Source organism: Netta rufina, assembly GCF_964035555.1.
Source record: "Netta rufina genome assembly, chromosome: 13".
Classification (NCBI taxonomy): Eukaryota; Metazoa; Chordata; class Aves; order Anseriformes; family Anatidae; genus Netta; species Netta rufina.
This window is the reverse complement of record NC_140136.1, coordinates 10,563,367-10,589,420: the sequence shown is the minus strand read 5'-3', so window position 1 is coordinate 10,589,420 and position 26,054 is coordinate 10,563,367. Positions and strand designations below refer to the sequence as shown.

The 26,054-nt window shown below is 37.8% G+C and overlaps 1 protein-coding gene across 1 annotated transcript in view; it reads right to left on the bottom strand.

Moving 5' to 3' along the window:
- Positions 1–26,054, bottom strand: part of PEPD (peptidase D) — a 133,208-nt gene that overhangs the window by 50,636 nt on the left and 56,518 nt on the right. Inside the window, exons 10-11 of the mRNA XM_084294651.1 lie at positions 9,066–9,134; positions 2,083–2,160 (exon numbers count right to left, since the gene is read on the bottom strand). Coding sequence (XP_084150777.1) covers positions 2,083–2,160; positions 9,066–9,134 — 147 coding nt within the window. The remainder of the gene's footprint in view (positions 1–2,082; positions 2,161–9,065; positions 9,135–26,054) is intronic.

The window sequence follows — 26,054 nt, the reverse complement described above, 5'->3', positions numbered from 1 at the left end:
CTGTGGAAAATCAGTATATTTTTAAATAGTCTTCATACAAATGCAATTATTTCTTTTTTTTTTTTTTTTCCAACTTCTTTACATGCACTTGAGAAAAATGCTAATAAAACCATGTGTGGAGCACAGTTTGGCTTCCACATGCCTCTGAGGCAAGGCAAGAGGTAGGGGCAGAGACACAGCCTGGGCAGGCGCTTGTGCACTCAGAGAAAGCGCTCCTGAAAGGGGCTAGTGGGAAGGGAACAAAACTTACTCAAGACACTTGCTAAGAGCTGGGTCCCAAACTACTCACGATATCAGCAGCTGCTCAGACAGAGCTAGACCAAGCCAGGGTTAACACAGCACAGTGCTGGAGACCAGCTAGTGAGCACGAGGCTTATCTTGTACCCCAGTGAGCACAACCAGGCTAACCTTGTCATCCTGTTCTTCCACTAGGAAAGAGATGATTAGGTCAAGCTGATCTGAGCACCTATTCACTAAGATCCAATCTACACCTAACAAACTTGATCTGATCAAGACGTGAGGCTGGACCATTTCAGGAAGAGGGTATTTCAAACTGGGTTAATCCTTGCTTTCTTTGTTGAGATGGCTACTATGTAGAGCTGCTGCCTGCAAGAGCTTCTATTTATATACTTCAGCCCTGAGTTCTCCCAGCAATATTATCCCCCTCACTGTTAAATGTCTTAATTTTAAGTACAGGACATTGTAATACATTGTGGTGTATCTTCTCTCAGTAACATAAGCTGTGATTTCCTTTAGGCTACATGTTGTCTTTTTTTTTGCAAACATAATCAAATGCCACAGTCAATACAGAAGCACGTTGGTGTGCCCTACCTGTTCAAAAGAAACCTCATAGATTATTACCTATCCAAACACAATGTGATCAATAAGTCAAAGCTATTATACTGCAATAAATTAGTATTAGTATTTGATTGATTGAGTAAACTATTCACCACAGATGAATATAATACATAAACTATTGTACATTAAGCTTTTAAAGATTTTTTACAGTATTAAAAAGAAACGTATCTGTAATTAAGTGCACTCTGCAGTCTGTAGATGTACCAGCTTTTTTAAAAAACTTTTGAGAACCCTGAGAACCAATTTATTTCCCACAACAGCTTCTGAGCCTATGATAATACTCATTTGCTTTCCTCCACATCTTTACATCCAACTGTGAAAATACATACCTGCAGTCTCTTTGCACATGCTACAAAAGTAATCTAATACATATCCTCCACTAAATATCTGTGATTAACTCCTCCGGAACTAGTTTTGTCCTTTTACAAATGTAGGTTTTTTGATCAAAGTCCTCAGAGGTGAAGTACAAAAGCTATATTCTGCTCTGCTACACACCACACAATTAGGTTTGTCTTGAAATTTATAGTAACGTCTTTGGTGATTTTATTCACACTGCTTTTATCTGCAGCGATACTACAAAGCATGTGGAATGTAATACAAGTGCAGAGAAATGTGCGGTACTTGCAGTCATATTCTTGCGATGTTAAATTCTAAGGATTTATTTTTTTATTTTATTTTATTTTTTTGGGCACAATCCAGGACTAGAAGCACCCTGACCTAACCTGAACTGAGCTGAGTTTGATCACCTCTCATGTTCAAAAAGTCCACTTTCAGGCTAGGGTGTCTGGGTGCATGAAGGCACTTGGAATATATCATCTACATTACAATTTTATACCATTTTTCTTAAAAGTAGGGAACTCCCTCTCAACCCCCGACCATCAGAGCTGAGGTTTGGATCTGAATTTCAAAAGCAAAATTAGATTCCAATTTTTACAAGTGTCCTTATTTAAATTACAGTCACTTCTTAAACTATAGTCTCATGTGCCGTTGGAACAGAGCAGTTTGAAAACAATATCCCATTCCCCTTCTACTGGGGATAAAGGTATACAGAACCTTTGGAAGAAACCAGAATAGCCTGGCATGCAAAATTACATGTTGTTTTAAAGATTAGACCTTTTCTCCTTATGCAGCCATCATTTTACTAATTAAGTCCAGGAGTACATATATTGAAAAAAAGCCAGCAGTGTAACAAAAACATCAGACAAGCTCTAAACCTTTACTTACCACAAGTCTCCATCTTCAATAGTCTTATCATTTGGGGCTCCAGCGTGCCCATAGTGTAGAACAGATGAGTTCTCCCCACTAGGTAAAAAGAAAATGCAGCATAATTAATGCAAGAAGAAACATTAAAACACACAACATGAGAAGGAACATTGTAAATGTGACATTGTAAACATGTAAACATCAGTGCCTTTGTATATTAAGCATGAAATGTTGCAGTCTGTGAATACTGTCATAGAATCTGCCAAGTCATGGGCTAAGATAACATTCTGCATCTCACTCAGCTGAAATAGGTACAGAACGGGCGTTTTACTATTCTGGCTGCAAGACATGACCTTTCTGCAGAAGGAACTCGGCACAGTTCATAGAAATACTTTGCAAATCCATGAAAGTGTCAAGAAAGCAATTATGTAAGTGTAATTTTTCAAGCTGTACCTATTTATTTCATTCTGGATTTTTTTTTAATTATTGATACATTTCCCTATTTAAGGTTAAATATTCTGAGGCATAAAAGACAAGTTTCCTCCGGAGAAAAATCTGAAGTATTTGAAATGCTTTACAAGTTACTGGGGCTGGAAAAAATCAGCTGTCCAAGTAAACAGTTCCAGTTCACCTCTGGCATGGCTATGTGTGATCTCTGCTGGAATGAATTCACTGCACACTGCTAGAGGAACATTTGTGATATGTAATGTCAGCAGTAATATCTGGCACAAAACCCATCACTCTATTTTTATCTCTTATTAAAATCACCTTATAAAGAAAAGATTTTTATTCTTGAAAACCCTTTAGACTAAACTGCTGATTCACAGGAATAAAATATCTCCAGAGAAGGACGGACCTTTGTTCTGCACTTCTAAAGCTCCGTGATCCACTCAGTGACCTATATTTGGTCTTGGCATCCCTCTCTTGTCTACTGTTATTCCTCCAGGTCTAACAAACGTCAGTTAAAAGACGGGTAAAGATCTCAAGCTCTACCTTTTACTATTCTCCTCAGACAGATGTTCTCTCTCTTCACAAAGGTAGAAAAATTATATCATAGCCAAAAATACATATGTTGGAACAGGGTTGCTGTGGCATCACTCTGACCCCTCAAGATGACTTGCCAGTCTATCTCACTCTATCAAAGCTGTATTGGTCATCCTGCTCAAATTTAATTCTTTCAGTTATGATGGCAGAATAGCTTCCTATTTTAGGTAGAAGGAATCAGAGGCTCAATTTCAGTGAATCTTGTAGTACCTGACGTCAATGTGCCATCTGACATACATCTCATATTAGACTTCTGATACGTGCAATTACAAACCCAGTAAATATGCACTGTATCCAGAAAGAGCTTACTTTCAAGATACCTTCACAGTACTTGTGATCATTTAGATACATAACTGAGCGTTAATTCATTCAAATATAACAATTCCATAAGCAAGGATTATGGAGGAGAAAGCAGATGCCTTCTTAAATCTCCAAAGGCTCTCAATCCAAAGGGCTGGATCATGTCAGTAATTTCAAAGTAGTAACATTTTATTGTTGTCGACGGAAGGAAGACACAGACGCTCAATATGAGTGAACAATGAACTTCAACTTTAATGGATAGCTCAGTCGCCTTTTATCTAGTTTGAACATAATCAACTCATACATATTGCAAAAACTAAGCTCAGGATTGGCTAACATTTCCCGCTCTTTTCAGGTAGTTCCTCCTTCTTTTAGCCACCGTCCCGCCTTAGGGACTGTCCCCATCGCTCAAGGGCATCGTGTCCTTGAGCCTGATTGGCTCTCAGCCAGCTGTGTACGTGCCAGACTCATGTGAGTTGAGTACGGTACTTCACTAGCCCATTGCCTCTTAACTGCCCAACATCCACGTGTCCTATTTCACTTAACCATTCCTCCACATTTTATCTCTATTTTTTAGCAAGTAGGAAATCAGTACATGCTAAGGCAGTGAGGGACAACATTTTAGAATTGTAGGAATGATTGTCTGATAGGAAGTGTATTTCTTATACAACATTGAAAGGAAAAATTAAAATTGCTAAATAAAGAGTTAAAAAAAAAAAAACCACACACAGAATTAAGGCTGTGACAGATTTGCTTTGTAATGTTAGTCCAGTGGCATAAGCACATTTTTACAACTGGCTAGTAGCTGGCTGCTTTTTGCTTCCTGGCCGCCTGAGCTGAGAACCTACTCTGTCATGCAGATAACTGAAAACAGCCCCGTAAAACCTGCATACAAGATGAAGACACAAGTGAGCCTCCTTCTGAGATTTCCTGTCTCCTGGGCATTTGTGGAATAGTTTCTTTTGGCCACGATTGCAGCTTTCCATGCCAGGATGCTTTCAAATTTAGTTTGCTCTGCATGAAAACAATTATAACTGGACAACAGAGTGAAATCCATGGAAAGGCCTTCTGTGTCAGGCTACACGTATGGCAAGAACTGGGTTTCCAGCCTTAGCCTTCTGCTTCCACAGGCAGCTGACAGCATCACAGACAGCTCCTGCCTCTGCTTTAGTCCATCAGCACTGACAAGAGGATGCAGCATCATGTGCTGCCCGAGGAACTGCTTCCTAGGTAGAGAGCTATGATTCACGGGAGACAGGGAGGGAGCACTTGGAAGCAACTGGAACGACCTTGGTGCTATGCATGACACTGTGAATCCACATGCTTGGTTTTTAAGGAAAAACACAAAAATAAAACATTCCCCTAAGTGGCATCCACACACATGCTCCACAGCAGTTTGTCAGGATTTTAGCTAGATATACTATTCCTTATCTCTTTCTAAAAATAGGGATAAAGGAATAGAAGCAGATAGCATATGCATGCATTTATGATCAACTTAAAAAAAATTATCATGAGGCTTAAGGGCATGACTTCATGCTAACATATTTGCAGATAACTTGTTTACTTATCATCATATGCTGGCACTCTCAGTGTTATATATCATACCAGCTGCATAAACAAGTCATATATTCAAATATGAGTACAGCACGAATGTTTTCAACAATAGGCATTCCAAATACAACGATGAGGGATTTCCTTTGCACAGTTTAACGTAAAGGTTTTAGTTTACAAAATATTTCTGTAAGGTTCGGCACCAACTGTTACAGAAGATGCATGAAAATCTGTTTTTCTCCACCGTTACTTAAGCATTAAGCAGCACAATCTTTCTTGGCATTGGAAACTCCCTATCTTTCATGCAAATCTTGGCTCTGTAGCATAAATGGGATTGTACCACAGAGAGAAGCAGCTGGTGTGGAAGACCAGATACCCACACCATATGCATTCCACTGTTTTTGTCTGAGGCAAGCGGGGTGAGAGATCTGTTTACTTCAGGCTGGCTCTAGGCAGGTCCCACGGACTGGACGCCCGTTAGCAACTGAGGCACGAGAGATCTGCTCCCGAAAGTTCCCCCAGTTGTTTGTCAACCGAAAGAAACCCACAGTGTAAACTCCAGGACTGGTTCCTAGCTCAAACTGAAGCCCCGTAGGAGGGCAGGGGGGAGCTCTCACCTCAGAAGGGCAGGGTTGGCCTGGGTTACTGCACCTGTGTGGCCACCTCCGGCCTGCTGCTGCCGGGCGGTGCACTCAGACCTCCCTCAGGGGAAGCACCTTCACCTCCGCCTCAAGATGGAGGCAGGGAAGATGCCTTAGGAGCAAGGCCACAGAAACTTCACTGCAGTGAAGTGTACCCACAAGGTAAACGTTACAGCTAACCAGGAATTGCTTGTAATGATTGTCTGACTTTCCAGGTGGCTTCAGAACAATTAAAACACCCTCCCTACCCCCGGCACTGGCAAAGCCAACAAGCCTTCCTGTAAAAAATATTTATTTTCTTTCCAAAGAGTAACAGTTGAAAGGCCTCGTGTCAGAGTGCCAAAGCTGGGGTTTCAAAGGAGGTGCTGTGGGGAGGTGCTGACCACCGGGAGCTCTGCTGCCTTCCTGGAGGCCAGCACACCTCCAAAAACCACCACGTGTGGGGATGTCAGTGCCTGCCTTCAGGCAGCCCAACTGAAAAATACTACAAGAGTTTTCTACATATCTATTTTTATTCCTTTAATAATTTGCCTCTAACTGGTGCCAGACATGTTTGTTGCAGAAAGAATTATGTGAAGCAGCAGAAAAGCTGCAAATTAACACCACTGAGAATGCGAACAGGAGGAAGAGATTCAGATTACCAGAGAAGGAAAAAACAGGCCCCAAAAAACACTTTAAATCAGAAAGCTCTCAAAATGAGGGAGCGGAAGAAAGAAAGAAGAAAAATGTCAGCAACATTTTAAGAACAGGATTAAACTGAGTATCAAACATAAGAAAAAGTGCAGCTATTATCTCTACATTAAGATCTAAAGAAAAACCAATAGACCATGAACTAAACAAGCAAACTATTTCCATCAGGCTTTAAATAATAGAGTCAATCTAGTGGGAAGTGTTAACAGCCTTCTCTCCACTTTTTCACCTAAGAGATTAATTTTTTTAAAGTTGGATTGAAAAAGAAGGAAAAACGGATTCAGTAAGTACCCTAACCTTATCTAAAAAGCTTTATTTATGATGATCCTCAGACAGAGAAACATGTTTTATTGGACTGCATCATTTGTAATCACTGGTATCATCTGGTGAGAGCTGTAATCTGCCTAGAGGCATCTATCTAGAAGATCTGAACCTACACCTAAGATGGCACAACACCAGATAGCAGCTGACCACAGCCTCCATGGTGGTTGCAGAGATACTGGTGCCTTGTCACCAGAGGGTGCCATCCATTGTAGGGTCACAGGATGCACTGTGCGTGTAACTTAACCTTTCTTTTCCTCTCTAAAAATGGCTACTTGGTACACTAAGGAACTGCAATAAGAAGTTCATTAGCATTTAAATGCTACTTTGAAGTCAACACTTTGGAAATTAATGTTAAATATAATCCAATTACATTTATCAGTACTATTCTTATTTAATTGCACTTATGCAACATCTGTTTGCACTTCAAACTGCTTACAAGTTAACAATGTTAGAAAGCATTACTAACTAACTGCAGGACTAACCCAGCTAGGTTATGACCAGTAATAACACTAACACATTTGTTGTTATTCTCAACTGATTGGAGAGTGAATATATAGAAGTGAATACATGAAGCACACTTGGTCACACTGAATATTCAGTAACTGTCTCCTGCAGAGTGCAAACACTAGACCAAGACTGCAATAAATGCATGCACCCAAAGCATACCAAGTGATTTCTACCTGAAATACAGTATTGATTACTCTTGTTTTCTGGTTTAGTGAGCATCTTTCTTAAAACCTGAATAGCAAACATATTTTAATTAAAAACATGATTGTCTTCTATGGAAATTATTATCAGGCCTGTAACTAGAAAGAAAGATCCTGTCAAAATATCACACTTTTAAGTGCTGGGAAAACAACAGAACTCAGCATGAATAGAATAATACATAACTATTCAAAAACCCTAATTGCAAAAGCTATTTTTAATCTCAAATGTAGTTAAGTGTAGTATTTACAATGACATTTTCATAGTAATTAAAAACGTCCATTACTTCTGCCATTATTATGCTAATTGAATTAATCAAATAGATCTACTTTTGTTTCATTAAGTCCTAGCTTAAAATGGTTAATTTTATTCATTCTTACTGCATCATTCAGAATATAGCAATTTATTGACAAAGGCCTATTTATTTATTTATTTATTTTGAAATCCAGCCTGTCTCTACTTTTGATAGTAGCGGTAGGATACAACACCATCTCCCAGCTAAATAACAATAACACGCCATATCCCAGCAAATCAGGATACTGTTTGGATTTCAAGGCATTTTCAAGGTCACTAGGGATTTCTATAGGTTTAGCAATGCCATCCCTGTTTCTAGCTTCCACACCCAAATCAGATCCTGCAGCACAGGTTCTGGTTTGCTCTAAGTAAATGTGAAACCTGTATGGCTGTGGAAAACCATACACTGAGACAACTTGATTTTACCATCTCAGCCTGTAACAATACCACTGAGGTGAAGTCTCACTGCAGTGTCACATTAATTTTCAAGTTATATGATGGTACTTAAAACAGAAAACTTTTCCAACAATTTAGATGCACAATTTGCCATAAAACTACTCATACTGCAATTTTGCATATAAATTGAAAAAATTGCATTTACAAATAACCAGTTGAGTAAACCACAGAAAGAAGCAGAGATGCTAATTGTCCTCATTACCCCCAAAGCAATATAATACTATAGTCATCGTCTTAGAAATTATTTTTTACAATAAACCTATGTGAATTCAGGCAAATGATTGTGCATAGCAGTAGATCCACATGTAGAGCATATATACCAACAGGTATGCCTCATCTGTCATAAATTTCTGATCAGATTTATTCCAGTGACTACACAAGATTAATCTCTGCATACAGTAAATAGCTGTCCTTGACACATACCCTACACTAATCTCTTGAAATTCTTTGAAGTAAAAGCGTGTATTTTTACAATTGCAGGGAGAATTTTTATATTGTTTTCTCAAATATAATAGCTTCAACTCCAGCTCTTCAGCAAGAAGAGAGAGAACAGAAAAAACTTCAAAAATTCACCCCTGAAAATTAGTTTTAGTGCATCCTAACATTCTCAAAGAAGTTTGAAAGCCATATGAAATACTTAAGGTCTAATACTTTTCAAAGAAAGTATTTGTGAACAATGGAGAATAGCTCTAAAGCCCTTCTTCATAACGCTGTTTAATAAAAAAGCCAATTGTAGCACAGATGTGAGCATAAATGGAATCTTGGCAGCAACAGCGCTCATTGTGGAATCTCTTGAGTGTAGCAGAATCTGTAACGGGGTTATTTCTTTAAGACACAACACTTGCCACCTTTCTCTTGCTTCTGCAGAGGAAACAGTTCAAAACTCACTCTGTTGGCACTCACAAACACATCACATGCCAAAAAGGAACAATTTTACAAATATCCAGTGGGAAACAGACAATAAACATTGCAATAGCTCAGTATAAACCATCGACTTACCTGCCACAGATGCAAGTGTAGGAAGTATGGCGCATGCCACCTCGAGTATAGCAATAGTGTTGGAAAAGGCTGCAAAGAAAGAAAGATGGTAATTAACAATATATTCAATATATTCAAAACTACCACAAGACAGAGAGGACAAGTCTTGCTTCAGTACAGCTGTGTTGTGCAAATCTGTGATCTTCCCCTGCCCAAACAAGGGAAATAAAAAATTCAATACAGATCCCACTCCACAAGATAACATTAGCCGAAGTCCCTGACAACCTACAAAGAACACTGCAATACACAAGGGATGGAGAAGGGAAGCAGAGCAGTTGCATGCTCTTGAACATTACTCCTGTTGAAATGACATCCTGTTGGAGGAGCTGTTTGGCCTCAAAAGCACTGAAATATTTTCATCCTTACTGTCTAAGTCCCCTTCACATAAGGGCAGATGTGCCCAGAGCACAATTAATATAGGATTAGGTGCTTTAAGAGCTAAGAGCATATCATGGATCCTTTTATTCTATTTGAAATATGCTCTAATTACAATCCAATTCCCTTTAATACTGAATGGATTTCAAAAACTCATTTGTTGTAATACTGAAATCATTTCATTAACACAGAGTGATAATGGTGCTATTCAAAGAATAGAGATGTTGTGATTTTGTCCTTCTGCAGAAGCAATCCGCAGAACACAATTCAAGTTCTTTGAAGGATATTAAAGACATTATATGCTTGCAAATCCAAACCAGATTTTAGAATTACACAAAATTACAGTATTTAAAGAGAAACGAAACAAAACATACAAATAAATCACACAGAAAAAGAAAAGCCTGCATTTAAGGACATATGTATAGGCAGACGCGTTTTAGAAGATTCTTTTCTGCTAAAAATGTTTTGGTTTTACAAGTCAAAACCACTGATTTTTCATTGCCCCAGAAACCAGTAATTGCAAAGAGTATGTCAAATGACTGAGGACCTAAGGAGAAACTCTGACACAGTGAGAGCATAGCACAGAGAACTAAATTTGGCTCATGAAACGTATCATCTAAAACATCATTTGCTCTGGTGCAGACAGTTCACCAAACAGACACGTCACATAGAGGTGAAGTTACAGGTTTGCTCCTTCCTAGCACACTTGCAGACAAGGTTTACTCTACACAACGTGATACTATGCACAAACATTTTGCAAAACAACATATTATACTGTTATATGTGTATAGTTATGTTCTAGGAAGCAACTTCTAGCGTATTTATAGACCTTTCACACTAAATGATTGCATTAACTATCTCCTCTAGACAGCAACTTTCAGTAACATTCTAAAGAGCTTTAAAAATGAAATAATGAAGGTTGTAAACATCCTTCCATCATCGCTGATGCTGGGATAGGAGGGTTTATTTTTCCATATGACAACTGATCACATATTCATGGTTGGAATTTATATGAAGCTGTGCAGCAGAGTAACGGTAGTCACCTTTTGCAGTACTCCCAAATTAGCAGTAAAAAGTAGTAAATAAATTAAGACAGGCTTCATATAATCCAGCTGTTGCCTGAGCTTTATTTCCGTTTTCTAAAAAAAGTAAACCTGGCTGTTTCATCAAACATTATGGACTTTCTTTTAAGAGTGAGTAGTTGTTTATGTGACTGAGCTGAAGACAGCGTAACTTTGCCAGGTAACGAGTCTTCTGCTACAAGAAGTAAAACTACTCACACTGCCGTGAATTTACTTTTTCAGGCTATGACTCATCAGACACATGTTCAAGCAGCTGGCAAGAAATTCATCAGTGCTATCAGAGACAGCTAACATCCTTGTATAACATGTCCAAGGTAAGTGAAGGATCACATATCCCTTTGATGGTAAACGTTGGCTTTTCAAAGCTAAAAAAAGAACAGATGCAGAATTATAGAAGCTGCCAGTACTTCGTAGTTAAAATCCTCATTCCACTGAAGTCAGTGCAGATCCTGCCGCTAAACTTCATTACACCAGGATTTCACTGTCTACACGCTACAAGAATCTTTATCAAAGAATCCAATACAAAAGTGGAAGTCTGAAATAGCTGTACAGAATATCATTTCATCTGGTGCTCCACATATATTGCAAACACTGTATCTTGAACTTTGCTTGGTCTATCTGATTGGAGGATACATGTATGTTTAGGCAGTTTTATGTTGGTGCTGGATGCTTTGCCATGAGTTTTTAATGCAGCCAACGCAGATACAAGTGTTAAGGACCTCTTTCTTTTCTCCTTCTTTCATGTGTTTCAAAGCTTTTCTGTCATGTTTTATACAGTATTTCCCTGGAGGCTGTACATATTACTTATCATACACATACTATCTCACTCGTGTATACCGATCAGCCATTGGTGTACTTACATGTCAGATGTTACCTTTTGAACGCATATCGATTTGTTTGAGATGGCATGTTCTTTCCATTGCTTTGAAACAATATTTTTTCCCCTTTTCTTTTTAAATATAGGAGTACATCCTGGTTTTGGTACCAAAAATACCATCATCTTTAACTGACTGACAATATTTTAATGGAGTTTAAAGTTTTAATAAAACTGTGTTTTTTTTTCTTCCCATTAACTTAAAAAAGAGCAAACTACCCCCCATTTATTCAAGCGTATCTCACATGAGTGCTCTTGCCCCCCACCCTTGCAAATTTGCTGAAGTATGTTTTCATTTTATCCCCACTGCTCTGACAAGTCTTGACAACACGGGTCCATCACCATTAGAAGTAACAGAAAAGTACATAGTTGGCATTTTTGAGATGTTAAGGAGTATTGCATACATCCAAACAAACCTCCAAAATGCTTGAAAAATCACTTTCACAGATCCTCCTAAAAAGCCATTGAAGTAAAATCTGCTACAATCTTTCTGACAAATTACACAAACCACTCTGACAATGATGCTTGTGTGTCTTAAGATCATCTACAGTCCAGTTTCTGCTTCTGTCTAATGCGTTCTGACAACTTCAACCAGACCTGCACCAGGAATGCAAACTGAATCCAATAACGAAGTTTAATTTTAACAGTTTTCCTAACTTAAATGGATTCATGGAACAAAGGCATTTAGGGCAGGAGGGGCAGTAACAATCTGTAATGACTTCCCTCACACTTCTTATTTCCAGATATTCCTCATCACTAAAATAAAACATATTCACATATACTCTGCCAAGTGTGAATTTTATTTCCCAAAAGAAGTAAATAAGTAATGTCTAATTTGAATTCTTGTCGTTGGCTCTTCTCTAGTCATAATAAATATTCAGAAGACCACCACGTTTTATACTTCTCAACTATATACTTCCAAAACCAAGATAATTCTAGATCAGAAAGCTTCGACTTCTAAATAAAAATCCAATTAAGTAACGTGGTCTGTGTGCTGCAAAAGAGGTAACAACTGTAATTGCAGGGAATGCATTAAGTATGAAGAAAAAGAACGACAAAGAAGGAACAGATAGTGGTGAGAATATCCAACAAAATACCCAAATTGCTCAACACATGCCTCAGTGGCATGTCCCGATGCTCCTGCTTCCCAAGCCTTGCATCCCTGGTAACTACAGAGAGGTGCTGCAGAACAAGGTGTGCACTTTGGAGTGGAGGAACAGTTACTCCTTTGAACATTTCCTACAACAGATGACCAAAACCACTAAATAATCCTGCTCATTATTTCCAGACACTGGAGCCACTTCAAGAACACCTGCTGGATACTGGTAGCTCAGAAACTATTTTTTTTTTTTTTCTCTTTTTTTTCAGACTATCAGGGAGATCAGCTGTCATAAACTTAACTTTTCTTGTGAAGCATACAATACACAGAAGAGTCAAGGACACTCTTGGGTCAGTACCTCATTAAGATGTTTGTACTGAAAATACATTTATTTATATTTTTTTTCCACAAGTGATCACTCACTGGCTTGAGGATGTTTCAGATCCACAATAATTTCCTCAGTGAACCTTTGAGAAAGTTGCTTCCTAATAAAAAGAAACCTTTACACACTTCAGAAATATTATTCTTTCAACACAGCCCTTGAGACTTGCCTTGAAATGCAAGCAGGTGGTTTTGAACTATGAATTGGAAACCAAAGCAGCTTATGGGAATTTGGTACAGAACTCAGAGGATTTTCTGTATTTTTTTAATATGAGTACAGTTGCAAGACACAGGTGAATATCTATTAGTTATCTGTGAACTGAATTACTTTTGAATTACAACTATATTGTGCCCTTATGCTTTTGTACAGTGTCAATATCAAGAATAGCCATGAGACAGGCTAAAAAAACAAAGCTTTTTTAAAGAATTCGCGAAAGGCCAAATCTTCTAAAGCTGTTCTAATTACACCAGGACTGACAGCCATTCTTTTGATCATTGAGACATGTAAGTACCTTCACATGAAGGAGCTGTAAAGGCCAAATAACATGCAACTGCTAAGCCACACTTGAAACAATTTGTCCACGATACCTGAAGTATTTCTACCTAGCACCAAACTAGGTTGGAAGAATTAACTGCACACACAGAAAGAGGAAGTGTCCATTATAGGGGGTAGCAGCTGATCAGTGGGTATGTGCTCAAGGTGAGCAATGCTTTGTTTAGTCCCACACTAGACACAGTGAGGTTCTCAAACACAGGGCACTTCCCTTTGTTATACTACTTTTCTAACGTCACTCATTTTCCATGGGCAAAAAGATGCTTTAAGGTTTAGTTTATCTAATCCTAATTGCATAGAGTTCACAACACAACACTGCACTATTGCAAAATGTGTCCAAGGTTGTTTCAATACAAAAAAGTCAGAACTCCATTGTGAGAGAATGAAGAAGGGACGTGAAGAAGAAATCCAGGTTACTATTTGTGAGCAAAAGGCGGATTAAAGACTTTCATCTGACCAAGGAGAATTAGTGCTCTGAGCTTTCTTCTACATCTCAGAGACAATATCGTTAAAGATTTTACAAAAGGCAATATTGTTAATCTAAGTGGTCTACATGACTGAAAATTGCTTAGAACTGAACTTACTGTCCATAAATAACAGGAAAAAAAAATACTTCTCTGCACTGACTTCTAAAACCTAACTATTTATACTACTTCTGATTTTCTTTTTTTAAATTCAAATCGTTGGTTGGGCTGTTTTGCCATGGAGTGGAGCTGTTGAAGCTTATTGTTAGCCAGAAATACAGAAAGCAGCTATACTTTGAAGCATTACAATTTACCATTGCCCTAATTTGCACCATACACAAGCAGAAATAATGTGACTTTTTTTGAAAAATGTTGATTGTTCCGAATTCCAACATCTAGACTCCGTTGTCATTTTTTGTATGTTTACTTCAACTAAGTTATTTTTATTTATTTGCAGCAAACTCAAGATAATAATAGGTGCTTAGAAGAGAAAAATGTTATTTGAGTTCAGTGGGGATGGAAGAACTTTAACTTTAGTAAGCAGGTATGACATGAAATTGGTAGAATATTAATGTAACTACAGTGCAGAACATCTATTATGAAATAAGGAAAAGCTGTGTAGAAGCAGCATAGAAGTGAATGGTCTCACCTTGGTAATCAAAAATTCATGTTGGTATTTCTAAATGTGCTACTTCTTTCTACTGAAATGGATGACAAGCCAGAACTCGGTGTAAGAACGGAGGGCAAGATTACCCCCAAATGCAGATATATTTTAAGCATACAAAATGACACAGATCAGAAGGGATGGCATTCCTTCAGGAAATGAAGCCCACTAAGGCACAGCCATTTCACCAGGCATTAGTGCTACCTGGAAACCAGAGACACATTAAACAGGAAGTCCATAAATAATACAAGCCCCAGCACTGTCACAAATGTCATATACGATTTGCAATGATTGAAGGTAATTGATAATCTCAGTTCAAGAACAGAGAGTTTAGGTGAGGGGTAATTAGCATTTTAATTGTATAATTGGGAATTACAAATTACCTGTCTTACTTAGAGAATAATTGAGGAAATTATATGACATTAATTGATACTTCAGCTTTTTTGAAGAAAATACACAGGTTGGTGATTTTAGAAAAACTGGACTTGCATTTTCTCTCTCAGACCTTTTCTTTGTTTTTAACTTTCACAGCCATCCTTTTATTACAAAAGCTAACTGTTCCATATGAAGCAAGCTTTCTCCCATCACTTTGCAAACCTAAAATTTATGATTTTGGTCAGGAAGCAAAGAAACAACATGATACTATGATACAGCAGCAGTTTAATAATGTCTGTGGAATTATCTCCCTTTTGCCACCCCAGAGAGATTGATAAGAGTTTCTTCTAAGAGCTCTGTTTGAGTATAAATCCAACTTTTTTTTTTTTCCTAATATGAGGAAAGGGCAAACATTTTAACAAATGCAGTTTTAAAGAGATTCATATACCTACCTCTCTCTGCTTCCTTTGTATTTCATCTAATTCCACACAGATGCAACATTTCTCCACCCCACTCCAGAAATTCATCAAATTATGTACTATCACAGAAGTTTTGCTAAACCATTTCATTACCAACACTCAAATGAAAACATTAGTTATGTAAATGTTTAACTCCATACCCAACTACTTATTTTGCAGAAGCATGGCAAGACAACTGAACAGGTACACTTAGAGATAGGACAGCTACCAGAGTGTGCTGTAAACACACCTTTCAATGAGTCAGACTTGAAAATTACATTCAGGAAGCATTTTAAGAAAGTCTTCAATATGGTTGTCAAATTATTATTTTCACAAAACTCTTTCAACTCTACTTGGAAAATGCATCTGTCAATTGTCAGAATAGATTTGTCTGCATAAAAAATGGTTGACTTATAGATTGAAATATTATGACAACTAATGAAATCCTTACAGTTACTGCTTGATAGAAATTCAGCTGATTAGGGTATTCATAGTATCAACCTGCACAAATTTTAATGTTAATTCTGAAAAACTTGCAAGTCAAGGTGTACGTGCCTTTGTTTTTTTCACCTGTACAAACTGAAACTGCTCCAACTTTGTACTACACAGGTCTCTTCCACAGTGGGTAAGTCTGCAATAGGACTGTTACAGAGATAATACAAGTTATTATTACAAAGGATTTCATTAGAGCTTTAGTGAGTCAAAGAACTACCATTAGGTAACCAACAGAGTAAGTCTATGTAGTACAGGACTCTGCTATCACTGAGACTGTCTGTGATTAGACCATTGCAAGTAATGAAATTAAATTGATTAAAGTAATTGTCCCTGCAGCTGATAGAGGTAACAGACCGTGTGAACAATTCTGGAGTCCACTACAACACCAAGTGTAACAGGCAGTCTTCAACAGCCATTCAGTTGGGTGGTTCAATATTGGTATCAAGGGAGATCACAGTAACAGAGCACAAGGTGAGAACCTTCTCATTCTACACTGTGTTAACACCACGTTCTGTACGTTGACTCCTGCTCCTGCCGGCAAGTCTGAAACTCCCCATCCATTGTAGTTAGGTATCTAACACAGAAGTGTGATCTCTATACAGCAGAAGGGAATTTTAAATGAGTTTTGAACCTTCACCATTCATAAATGGAGAACAGATCCCCACCACCATGCTGCAAAGCAATGATCATTAAGAAGGGTCTCCTTTTCATTTCTTCAACAACTCTGAAGTCCGTGTGTAGCCATGCACATCAGTAAAAATGCAAAGCCAAGTTCTGCAGTGGTCTGAATTTCATACTTAATCTAATATTACAGAAAGAGATGGCATGAAAATTTCTTAGACTCTTTGCTCCGTTTCCAACTCTAATAATTCTAGATCTCAACTGGCATATTTTAAATTAATTTTTTGTAGTTTAAACCTATTTATCAACAGCTAATTAATGAGGTCTAAATCCTTTGATGACAGAATGATTAAACTGCATTTTAACTAATCCATCTTTAATTAAAATGCTGCCAGCAAACCATTTCTGGATGTGTAAAAAGGACACATTTATAGATGCTCACTCTTTAACTATGCATTATGTAAAGCCAATAATTAGAAGAACTCATGATTTCAATTATATTTTAATTACTGTTACATATAAAACATGCTTTAATAGATGTAATGCAATACATTTTCTTTCTTTACAACCCACTAATCATTCCTATTGGGGTGACAACCAAATAAAAGGAAGTTTAATATATGCACTAGTGCAGGAATCTTGTTTTAGCTTTGAGCCAATTCTCTCCATTTCTTTGCAGAAGAAAGGTACTTAATTATCTCCAATCCTAAAACTCAAATGAATCCCTATAAATCCCTGTTAAAACTCTAAAAGGAGATTAGCCGTAACTGACCATAATAAAGATAAATACTTCATCCTTATTATTAAACTTGTATGTCTTCACGATTTGTGGACTCAAAACACAAGGCTACTTAAAACCTGCTAGATAAGGAAAAAAATATAAGGTGACATCTGTACAGATCTTCCTACTTCTCTCCTCTTCTGGTTTTAGGAAACAACCTGAGCCAAGAGATTCTCTAATTACTGCAGGTGCCACCAGCTTCATTTACTTAGAGTACCCCTTTTCCACCATCTGGGAGGGAAGCACGGTATATCACAATGTGATCATGACAGCCAGTTCCTTCTTGTCTGCATTAATGGGAGGCTGAGATGTGACAAAGATGGAAGTTAAACTGTTCTTTGCTATGACTAATTCAGTTTTTAATGCAAATATGGAACAAATTATTTCTTTCTGAATAATGGAGTGTACAGATAGCTGGTCAGGAACACTCAATATCCTGTAGTAATCCAGCCTTTAAAATTGCATGTTATTACAATAGATATTTTTTGCTGAGACAACCTAACATTCAATAAATTACAGCTATTAAATACGTTTCTAAACTCTGCATGTTCCAAGTAGTAGTTTCACAGAGTAAATTCAGCCTTAGGGTTTCACTGCTTTCAGTGATCTGAATCTGGCATGAGGAAACGTAATAAGCTTATAGAAGAAACCTGGTTAATTTACCCATTAAATTGTATTTTACAAATAATCCAAAAATATACATTAGGTTATTTTTACTGGCTCAGACATATTAAATTTAATTTTCATAAGCTGATTTCTACTGTTTGGGTAGGTTAATGAAATTGTTGGGTTTTCTTCAAGTTTTCTACATTAACGAATGTTGATAGTACAATGTTTTCACATCACAGGCACCTATGACGAAGTCACTGAATATAAGGATATTAAAATGCACAAGACTTAAGCTGGTGCATAGTTTGATTTATATGTATCCTCTCATTTCCCTTTTTGTCTATTCCTGCTTATAGATCAAACTCTTGGCAGCAGGGACTACATTTTACTTCTTTAAAAAGTGCACTGTACATTTATATCCCGATAAATAACAGAAACAACAGATTACTGTGAAGAATATATAACTATCTCTTCAAAAGAACATGCCTGGAAAGGTCATTTTGAATATTTAAGTATTCATACTTAGCAGATGTGAGGAATAAATGCTGTTGCGGCAATGTGCTCTACCAAGGTTTATCAAAAACACTCCTTACTTTTTAAAAGATGACTATAGATATACCCTGAAGAAAAAACACTCCCAATTTTATTATGTATAACATACAATTGCTGTTGCACCACGTCATATCACTTGTCATCCTAACCAGGACGCTGTTCGTACTGTTTCTTACTGTGCCTCCCAGTATGCAGCCATGAACGTATATATTTAATGACAGCATGTACAATCATATTAAATGAGAAATATTCTAGAAGAAATATTCTAGCTGTTAGAGAAGTGCTCAGGAAGGACAGCAATAAGGCCAATACCAGAAATAGAAATAACATTATGATAGATATAGATATATAGAGAGCAGAAAGCAACTCCTTGTCTTATTTACAATTTAGTTTCCTGGTGTATTTAAATGCTAACTATAGTAACCACTGTTGCTTGAAGATGCAGTTCTGGACAGTAAGCGCTGACTTCCTTCTCTAAACAGCTTTCTACTAAAGTAAGGACAGAGCACACAAATGCCAGCTGCATACCTGCTTTCACTCTGGGTAAGCCTAGCACACCGGTAACGTAGAAAGGGAGAAGATTCTCATTTGCTCCAGAGGATACTTTGCAAGACTCATGCCAGTTAGTTTCACTTCCCAGAACACAGAACCCTGAAACACCTCCAGGCTGTCCCATACACTTTCTGGAGTAGCACACCACCTTACTGCTTCACTAGCAGAAACAATGCAACTAAACATTGAGAACCTGTATTCTATCTAACTCCAGAGTATTACTGAACTTTTCTTCAAATTGCAGTTTCCTTTGTAGACCAAGAAATCAACAGCCTCCTAGAGTAAGATGACGTGTTTGGTTGGGTCTGTTCTCAGATACTACGTCGTCAAAGAAAATCAAAGTTTTCCTGACTTGTGCAGATAAATGACAGATCAGAGATGTCCTTCTCTAATCTTTCTGTCCATGTTTCAAGGGTCCTGGTCATATAAAATGAGTGAATAGCTGCCCAGAGGACTACACCATTTACCACAAATTACTTCTTTATGGAAGAATCAATTTTATAGTCTCCTGAATTTCAAACACTTGCCTCTTCAATCCAGTGGAATTACTCTTTTGAGAGCCAAGCCTGAGATAGATGACTCCAAGGATCTACTCTTGGGGCTATGAAATATCTGTTATAAAAATCTAGAGAGGACTTATAAGTCTTTGAAAAAGACTCAGCGTAAAGAAAACATGTATCAACACTTTAACATTATATGACTAGAAGTGTCCAGATTAATCTGTTGAGCCTCCAACAACCTTCTGTCCCAACAGACTAGGAAGCTAAATTCAAGTTGGTCTGATGGAACAGAAGCAGAAAGCTTTTTCAAGGGACAGAGGAGACTACGCTCCCCTGCAAACTCCCCTGGAAACTCCAACATACCTCTTTTTCTGCTCATTCAGGGAGAATTTTACAAAGCTGAATTCATGAAAATAGTTTCAAAACCACATTAACTAATTCCAGCTCCTGTGAACTCTTGGCCTATATACCACTTTCAAAGCAACTACTGTTACCAGGTATGGGGAATAAAATGGAATGCATTCAGTAGAGGTAATTCTAAAAGAGCTGTGAAGTGCTTGCTTCCCTCCATACTGAGTCTCAAACACAAATCCATAATACTGATCATGGTTCCCTTGGCCCACACTGCCAAGTAGGAATCATCATTCAGGTGAAAGCATGAGAAACTACAGCCTCAACAGAACTTTCAGCAATTTAAGCTGTCACGCAAGGCTTGACAAATCCACTTGCCTGCTCATAAGCAAGACAGAGAAAATTGCCCAGCTCACTGCTCATCAGTTTCCGCAGATCTACTGCTTTTATTAGAAAGAATTAAAACCATACAGATTAGGAAGATGACATCAACCAACTATAAACAAGTGTTAGCATTTTACTGCATGTCTAAAACTCTGAGGATGTTTCAGTTACTCCACTCCTGGCATTGCAGAGCCTCCACTAGCAGTAAATAAAACAAATTCCACTACTTGGCCAACAGTGCAATTTTTGGATCTGTCCGAAATAAAAAAATAAAGAAAACGTTTTGTCCTCCTGCTGCATATATATGTTGGGCTTGAAACTGCTTGTGTCAAGATGTGAAACTGCACAGCAAGGCTGTATCTGCTGGGAGGCACAGTCATGCTTTTGGACCAAAATGGCATCATCTGTTCTCCTTCTATAGAAGATTTATTACCCACCAAACGCGTCTCCTTCTCCCTGAAGAAAGATGAAGGCAAGAAAGAAAACAGGGCAACATGGAGGCAGTACGTGCAGGACAACAGCTCCAAGACTAGCCCCACAAGGTCTGCTGTACTCCCTGATGGTATAAAACTAACAAGCAGCCACAGCCCTGAAGACAGCAGAAAAAATCTACATAGTCACACTGCCTTAAAGCACGCCCCAGAGTGCAATGTCATGTCCAAGCAGCTATGGTTTGATCTATAGAAATTCTCAACACTTATTTCTTGCCTCGCAAATCTCTGCAACAGGGATTTGAGCAGCTCCAATAGACAGCCCTAAGTGCCTACCAGCTATGGGCACTGGTTCTGACAGTAATATAAGAAGTGTTTTAAATCCTTCCTCATTCAGATGGCAATTATCCTTTTACTAATATATTATACTCTTTACCTCCCTCTGGAGAGAGGTAACCCTTTTCCACTAAGCTTATGAGATATAAACAGAAACACAGGTTTTATCCACCATTCCTTGCTGACAGGATCAGATGAGACGAGCGCCAAAACCCCCACATACAGGTTACAGGAACAGCCCCGCTTACCATCAGATTCAAAAACAGTCTCCACAAACACAAAGCAAAACAATCCAGTGCATACCTTGAGTGCCAGACAGCCAAGACCAGGGAGGATGTTAGGACATGTTGCTGAAGATGAAGGCGCGGCAGGGAGCATTGAGGCCTGGCCCAGGAGAGCTGGGAGCTGAGCACGACAGCGCAGCCATCTTGCCAGTATGGGCACCCCAATCCCACGCACACATGGGATGCCAGCAAGGCCTGGGGAGGATGACTAGGGACAGACACAGCTCAGAGATCACCAACAAGGAGAAGCAGCTACATCTTTCCCAAATCACAAGCAGAAGATTGAGCAAGAGGCAAGAAGCAGACAGCACGGCTCTGAGTTCTCCTCACAAGAGGAGTAAGCACACGTGGGCACTGGAGTTTCTCTGAACTTATGCTTAACTTCCATAGGCACTTACTTAGAAAAGTTTTTGCCAAAATAAGCTGGTTTTCCACTTAAAAAATGGAAAAAGGTTTTGTCAAAATAAGGTGGCTTTCCACTGATTTTCTGAACAGGTAGAATTCACCATTTCCCTTGTTTCTTACCACAGCTTCTCTGTGAATTTGTCCAGCTTCACCATACAGCCAACAAGCACATAGGGGCTTCTTGTTTAGGTGCACAAGTAGCCCCCAGCAGTACCTGTACATTTAGATCACTTAAACCTTGCTGATGTTAAACACAAAACACACTTTAAAGGATTGACTTTAAAGGAGGCTTTTACCAAAGTATTTACCAAATTGACTATACTTGCATAACTGTGTGTATAGGCACTCTTATTTCTCAAGAAAAAAATATTCACTTTGCATCCTTTTCAAACTGAAGCTGACATTACAATACTACTTTCTACGTAGACATCAGACACAGAGGTAGTATATAGAGAGAATTTAAAAAGTTATCTTGGACTAGATTCATTCCCTGAGGTAATAAAGCCTTTGTTCTGATGCATATGTAAAAATCTCATTAGCTCTTTGTGAGAATTTCACTATACAGAGGACATGTTCAGTTGTTTGCAAGCTCTGATTTCTAAATTATTTCCAGATCACAAGTCCAGTATTCTGTAGCTTTCATCTAAATTCTTTCTTCTTTAACTTAATGACCTCTCTCTTGTCTGTAATTAAAAACATTTTGTATTAATAAGCTCAGCTGATCAAATGATCCAGATCTTACAGCTTTAACCTTCCCATCATTTTGATGGCCTACATCTATATGATTTACTGGGATCTAGAAATTACTTCTGATAATTCAAACACCATCAGATTTAAAATCAACTCCCCTGTAACCCTATTTGTTGGACAAAAAAGCAAAAGCCCATGCATTAGAAAATGACTTGTTCCTGACAACTTCTGTCAGTTAGCCAGTTTTTAATCCACTTGATGTGTACCTTATTAATATTGTATGCAACTAATCAGAATGTCAGGTGATAGTAAGTCATATGCATTACAGAAGGCTAAGTATATTACAGCCACAGAGTTAACTATCAACTAAATGTAATCTAATTAAAAAAATTAAATCCAGGGTTCTTTAATAGGATGTCCTCCATAAAATCACATTAACTCAAATGAGATAGACACTTCTCCTCCACTACTGGAACTTGTATCAGTATTACTGGTGTTGTCAAATAAGCTTCCTTCATCAGGAACTCAACTGGGAACCTTCCGTAGCCACACTTTGCGCTTAACGGTTGCTCTCCTTACCCCTGCCCCAAATGGAAATTAGAACAGGATGATCAGATTTAAATGTTAAATTAATATTTAATATATTAAATATTAAATATCTTCTATATTGCATACATATATTGATTTTAAAATATCTAGGAAACAGCAACAGCAAACAAAGATCATTCATTTTCTTACAAAACCAGAGAAGTGGCTGAGTCACCATCCCTGGAGGTATTCAAAAGACGTGTAGATGTGGTGCGTAGGGACATGGCTTTGTGGTACACTTGGCAGTGCAACATTAACTTGGACTTGATGATCTTAGAGGTCTTTTCCAACCTAATGATTCTATGATTCTAACTGTGCAGTTTTTTAAATTTGCAGTTTTTCTACTTTTAACACTTCTATTTCTTCCCTGGTGGATGTAGTATTAGTATTTAGTGAGATTTGCCTGCATCGTGGATTCATTTAATAAAGTGAATCACTACATGATTTTTATATTCAAGAACATAAATGTGATATATTAAAGCAACTGATAATTAAAAAGCTCATTTTAATTCCTCATTTTTCAAATAAAAATTGTACTTTTAAAGGATTGCTTGTTTAACTACAGCTGTCAGTTGGCTGGTAATTCCACCAAACAAATGACCTTTCCCCTTCTTTTTGAGTTCAGTTACTTTTATTTGTCCCCAAGTATTCAGCAGACACCAGTCACATCAATAAAAAAAAATGTCAATTTTGATCTGCCTCACGAGATGTAACAGCTCCAGATAGATTTTCAGTCAGAAGGGTGACTAGAACAGCTATTATTAACAGCCATTAGAGAGAGTGGCAGAACCAGAAGACAGCTCCCTAGATTTAGACCCGATTAGTGGACACTGACGCAGACAGGCCTTCCAGCACTGTACATAATTTTAAAACTATACCTTGCAGTTGAACTCTCTCTGCTGTCAGAATTGGTTAGGCCGCATCACATATGAGATGATCAAAAGCAAAGTGAAAAGCACTCTGCTGAACTGCTAAGTGCATATAGCTTATAATAAATTAAAATTACTTAACATGGGTATTTGAGCAAAGGTCTACAAGAATGAGTGAGGTAAAGGAGACTGTTTGACATAGAACTAATCAGAAAATCACTACAGGAAAGGAGGAAACAAAGAAGCTTTGCTAGAGATAGCACTGGCTTTTAAATAGCATTTGCTGCTTCACCTTTGTCCTATCAAATTGTTCTTCAGTTTTATCTGTGCATAAAATGGCCTAGTAGAAGAGGTAATTTTTAACTAGGCTGACACCCCAGCTTCATGATAGATAAAGCATCATAGACAAAGCCCAGTTTTCATGAACCAATGATATCATGCATATTAAGAACCAAAGCAAAACTTTACAATTAAGACATTGTGCATCACCTCCTGATTTTGTGTAACAGAAACATGTAGCAATCATGACAGAATTTATCTTTTGTTTTCATTTCATGTTTCTTTCACATTGTTTCTACACATTTGCCACCAGCTATCTCTAAACAACAACATATTTAAACCCCATACAATGTACAGCAATATAAAACTGAAAAGGTCTCCTCCAAACCCAAGTAAACTTAACCCAAATAACTATTGGAGAAGTGCTGAAGCAAACACAGAAATACTGCCATTTACTCTTAAGCTCTGAACATATTAAAACAACATTTGCTATGTTCCCTTTGCTGTTCTATGAAATTTGAGGTTTGTATTTTGCAATACCATAGCATTCATAAGGAGGAAGCTTATGTACACTTGTTTCTATGGAGCCGTACAACTGAGCTACGCAGAACCAGGACTGATCATGATCATGAACAGCTGCCATCATCAACTCAAGAACCCACATACAGCAGTGCCGTAAGTCACACAGGAAAAGCATGCCATTTCTTCTGTGTTGCACTGTAAATCTTGAATGCAACAACCCCCAGCACGATTCTGCTGTGGGGCAACAACCTGTTTTCCTTTCCCATTGTACAAACAATGGGAAAAGCACTTTTTCTCAAGCATTTCATTCATTTATGTTAATTACTACTATGAACTTCAACAGATGTACAACTTCATGCAACTTTCTTCTAGATGCAAAATTCTGTTTAGAACAGGAGGCAGAAACAGAAAACCTGCATAGTGAACCTATACTGCTGGACACTGGTTTCTTCAATGTGGGATTATTAGACAGGCTTTTAAATCAAGACTGGATTAGAAGATTTAACATCATTTCAGAAAGCATCTAAGTATCTTGGAAATATAAGTCCCCATTCCCAAAATGCTAAAGCATTGATTCATACTGTATCCAATAGGATAGAGCTGCCCTTAAAAATCTGGCCTTTAAAAGTTTAAATTCAACTGAAAAGGCACTATAGAAGCGTGACTACAGCACTCTTGAAAATTGAAACCACTGTCCTTACTTACATTAGCAGCAGCACCGTGATAATTTAAGCTGAAAGAAATCCAATACATTTTTTGCTATCTAGCCTTACTTTTCCTTCCCTGTTAGCTTGGACAATGAAAACAGATGAGTCCATTTCACTCGCAGCTTCTCATGCACCAGGTGAACTTGCAACCACCAGCCCCTAACAGCCCACACTTGCCTTTGGGAAAGCTAAGGTCCTCCCTGTTTCTTCAAGCAATTGAATTATTTCTACCAGTCTCCATTAGAAAAACTGGGAACAGAGAAGCTTATGGATAACATTTTAAAATTAGGACGACTCTGTGGTAAGACAACATTTAATTTCTCTGTTTAAATTTCTAGTAATTGCAACTGAAAAGACACATTTGTTAAAATACACATAAATATCGAAATAAATTGCAGATCCACAAACTATTTTACTTTCCTACAAAATAATCAATGAAATCAAATCTCCTCAAATTGCTACAAGTTCTTTTCCAAGCATACAAATATTCAATTTGCATCTTCATAATCTTTGCTAGTCAAAACAAGAGTAAGACATACAAAGCTGCTTAAAAGTGATATTTTCCCCCAATACTAGTATTTATAGAATGCATTTTACCATGTTTCTCTTCACTAAGTTTTCTATATGGTCTTGCAACGTTCATTTACAAATACTTGTCTTCTTGATGTA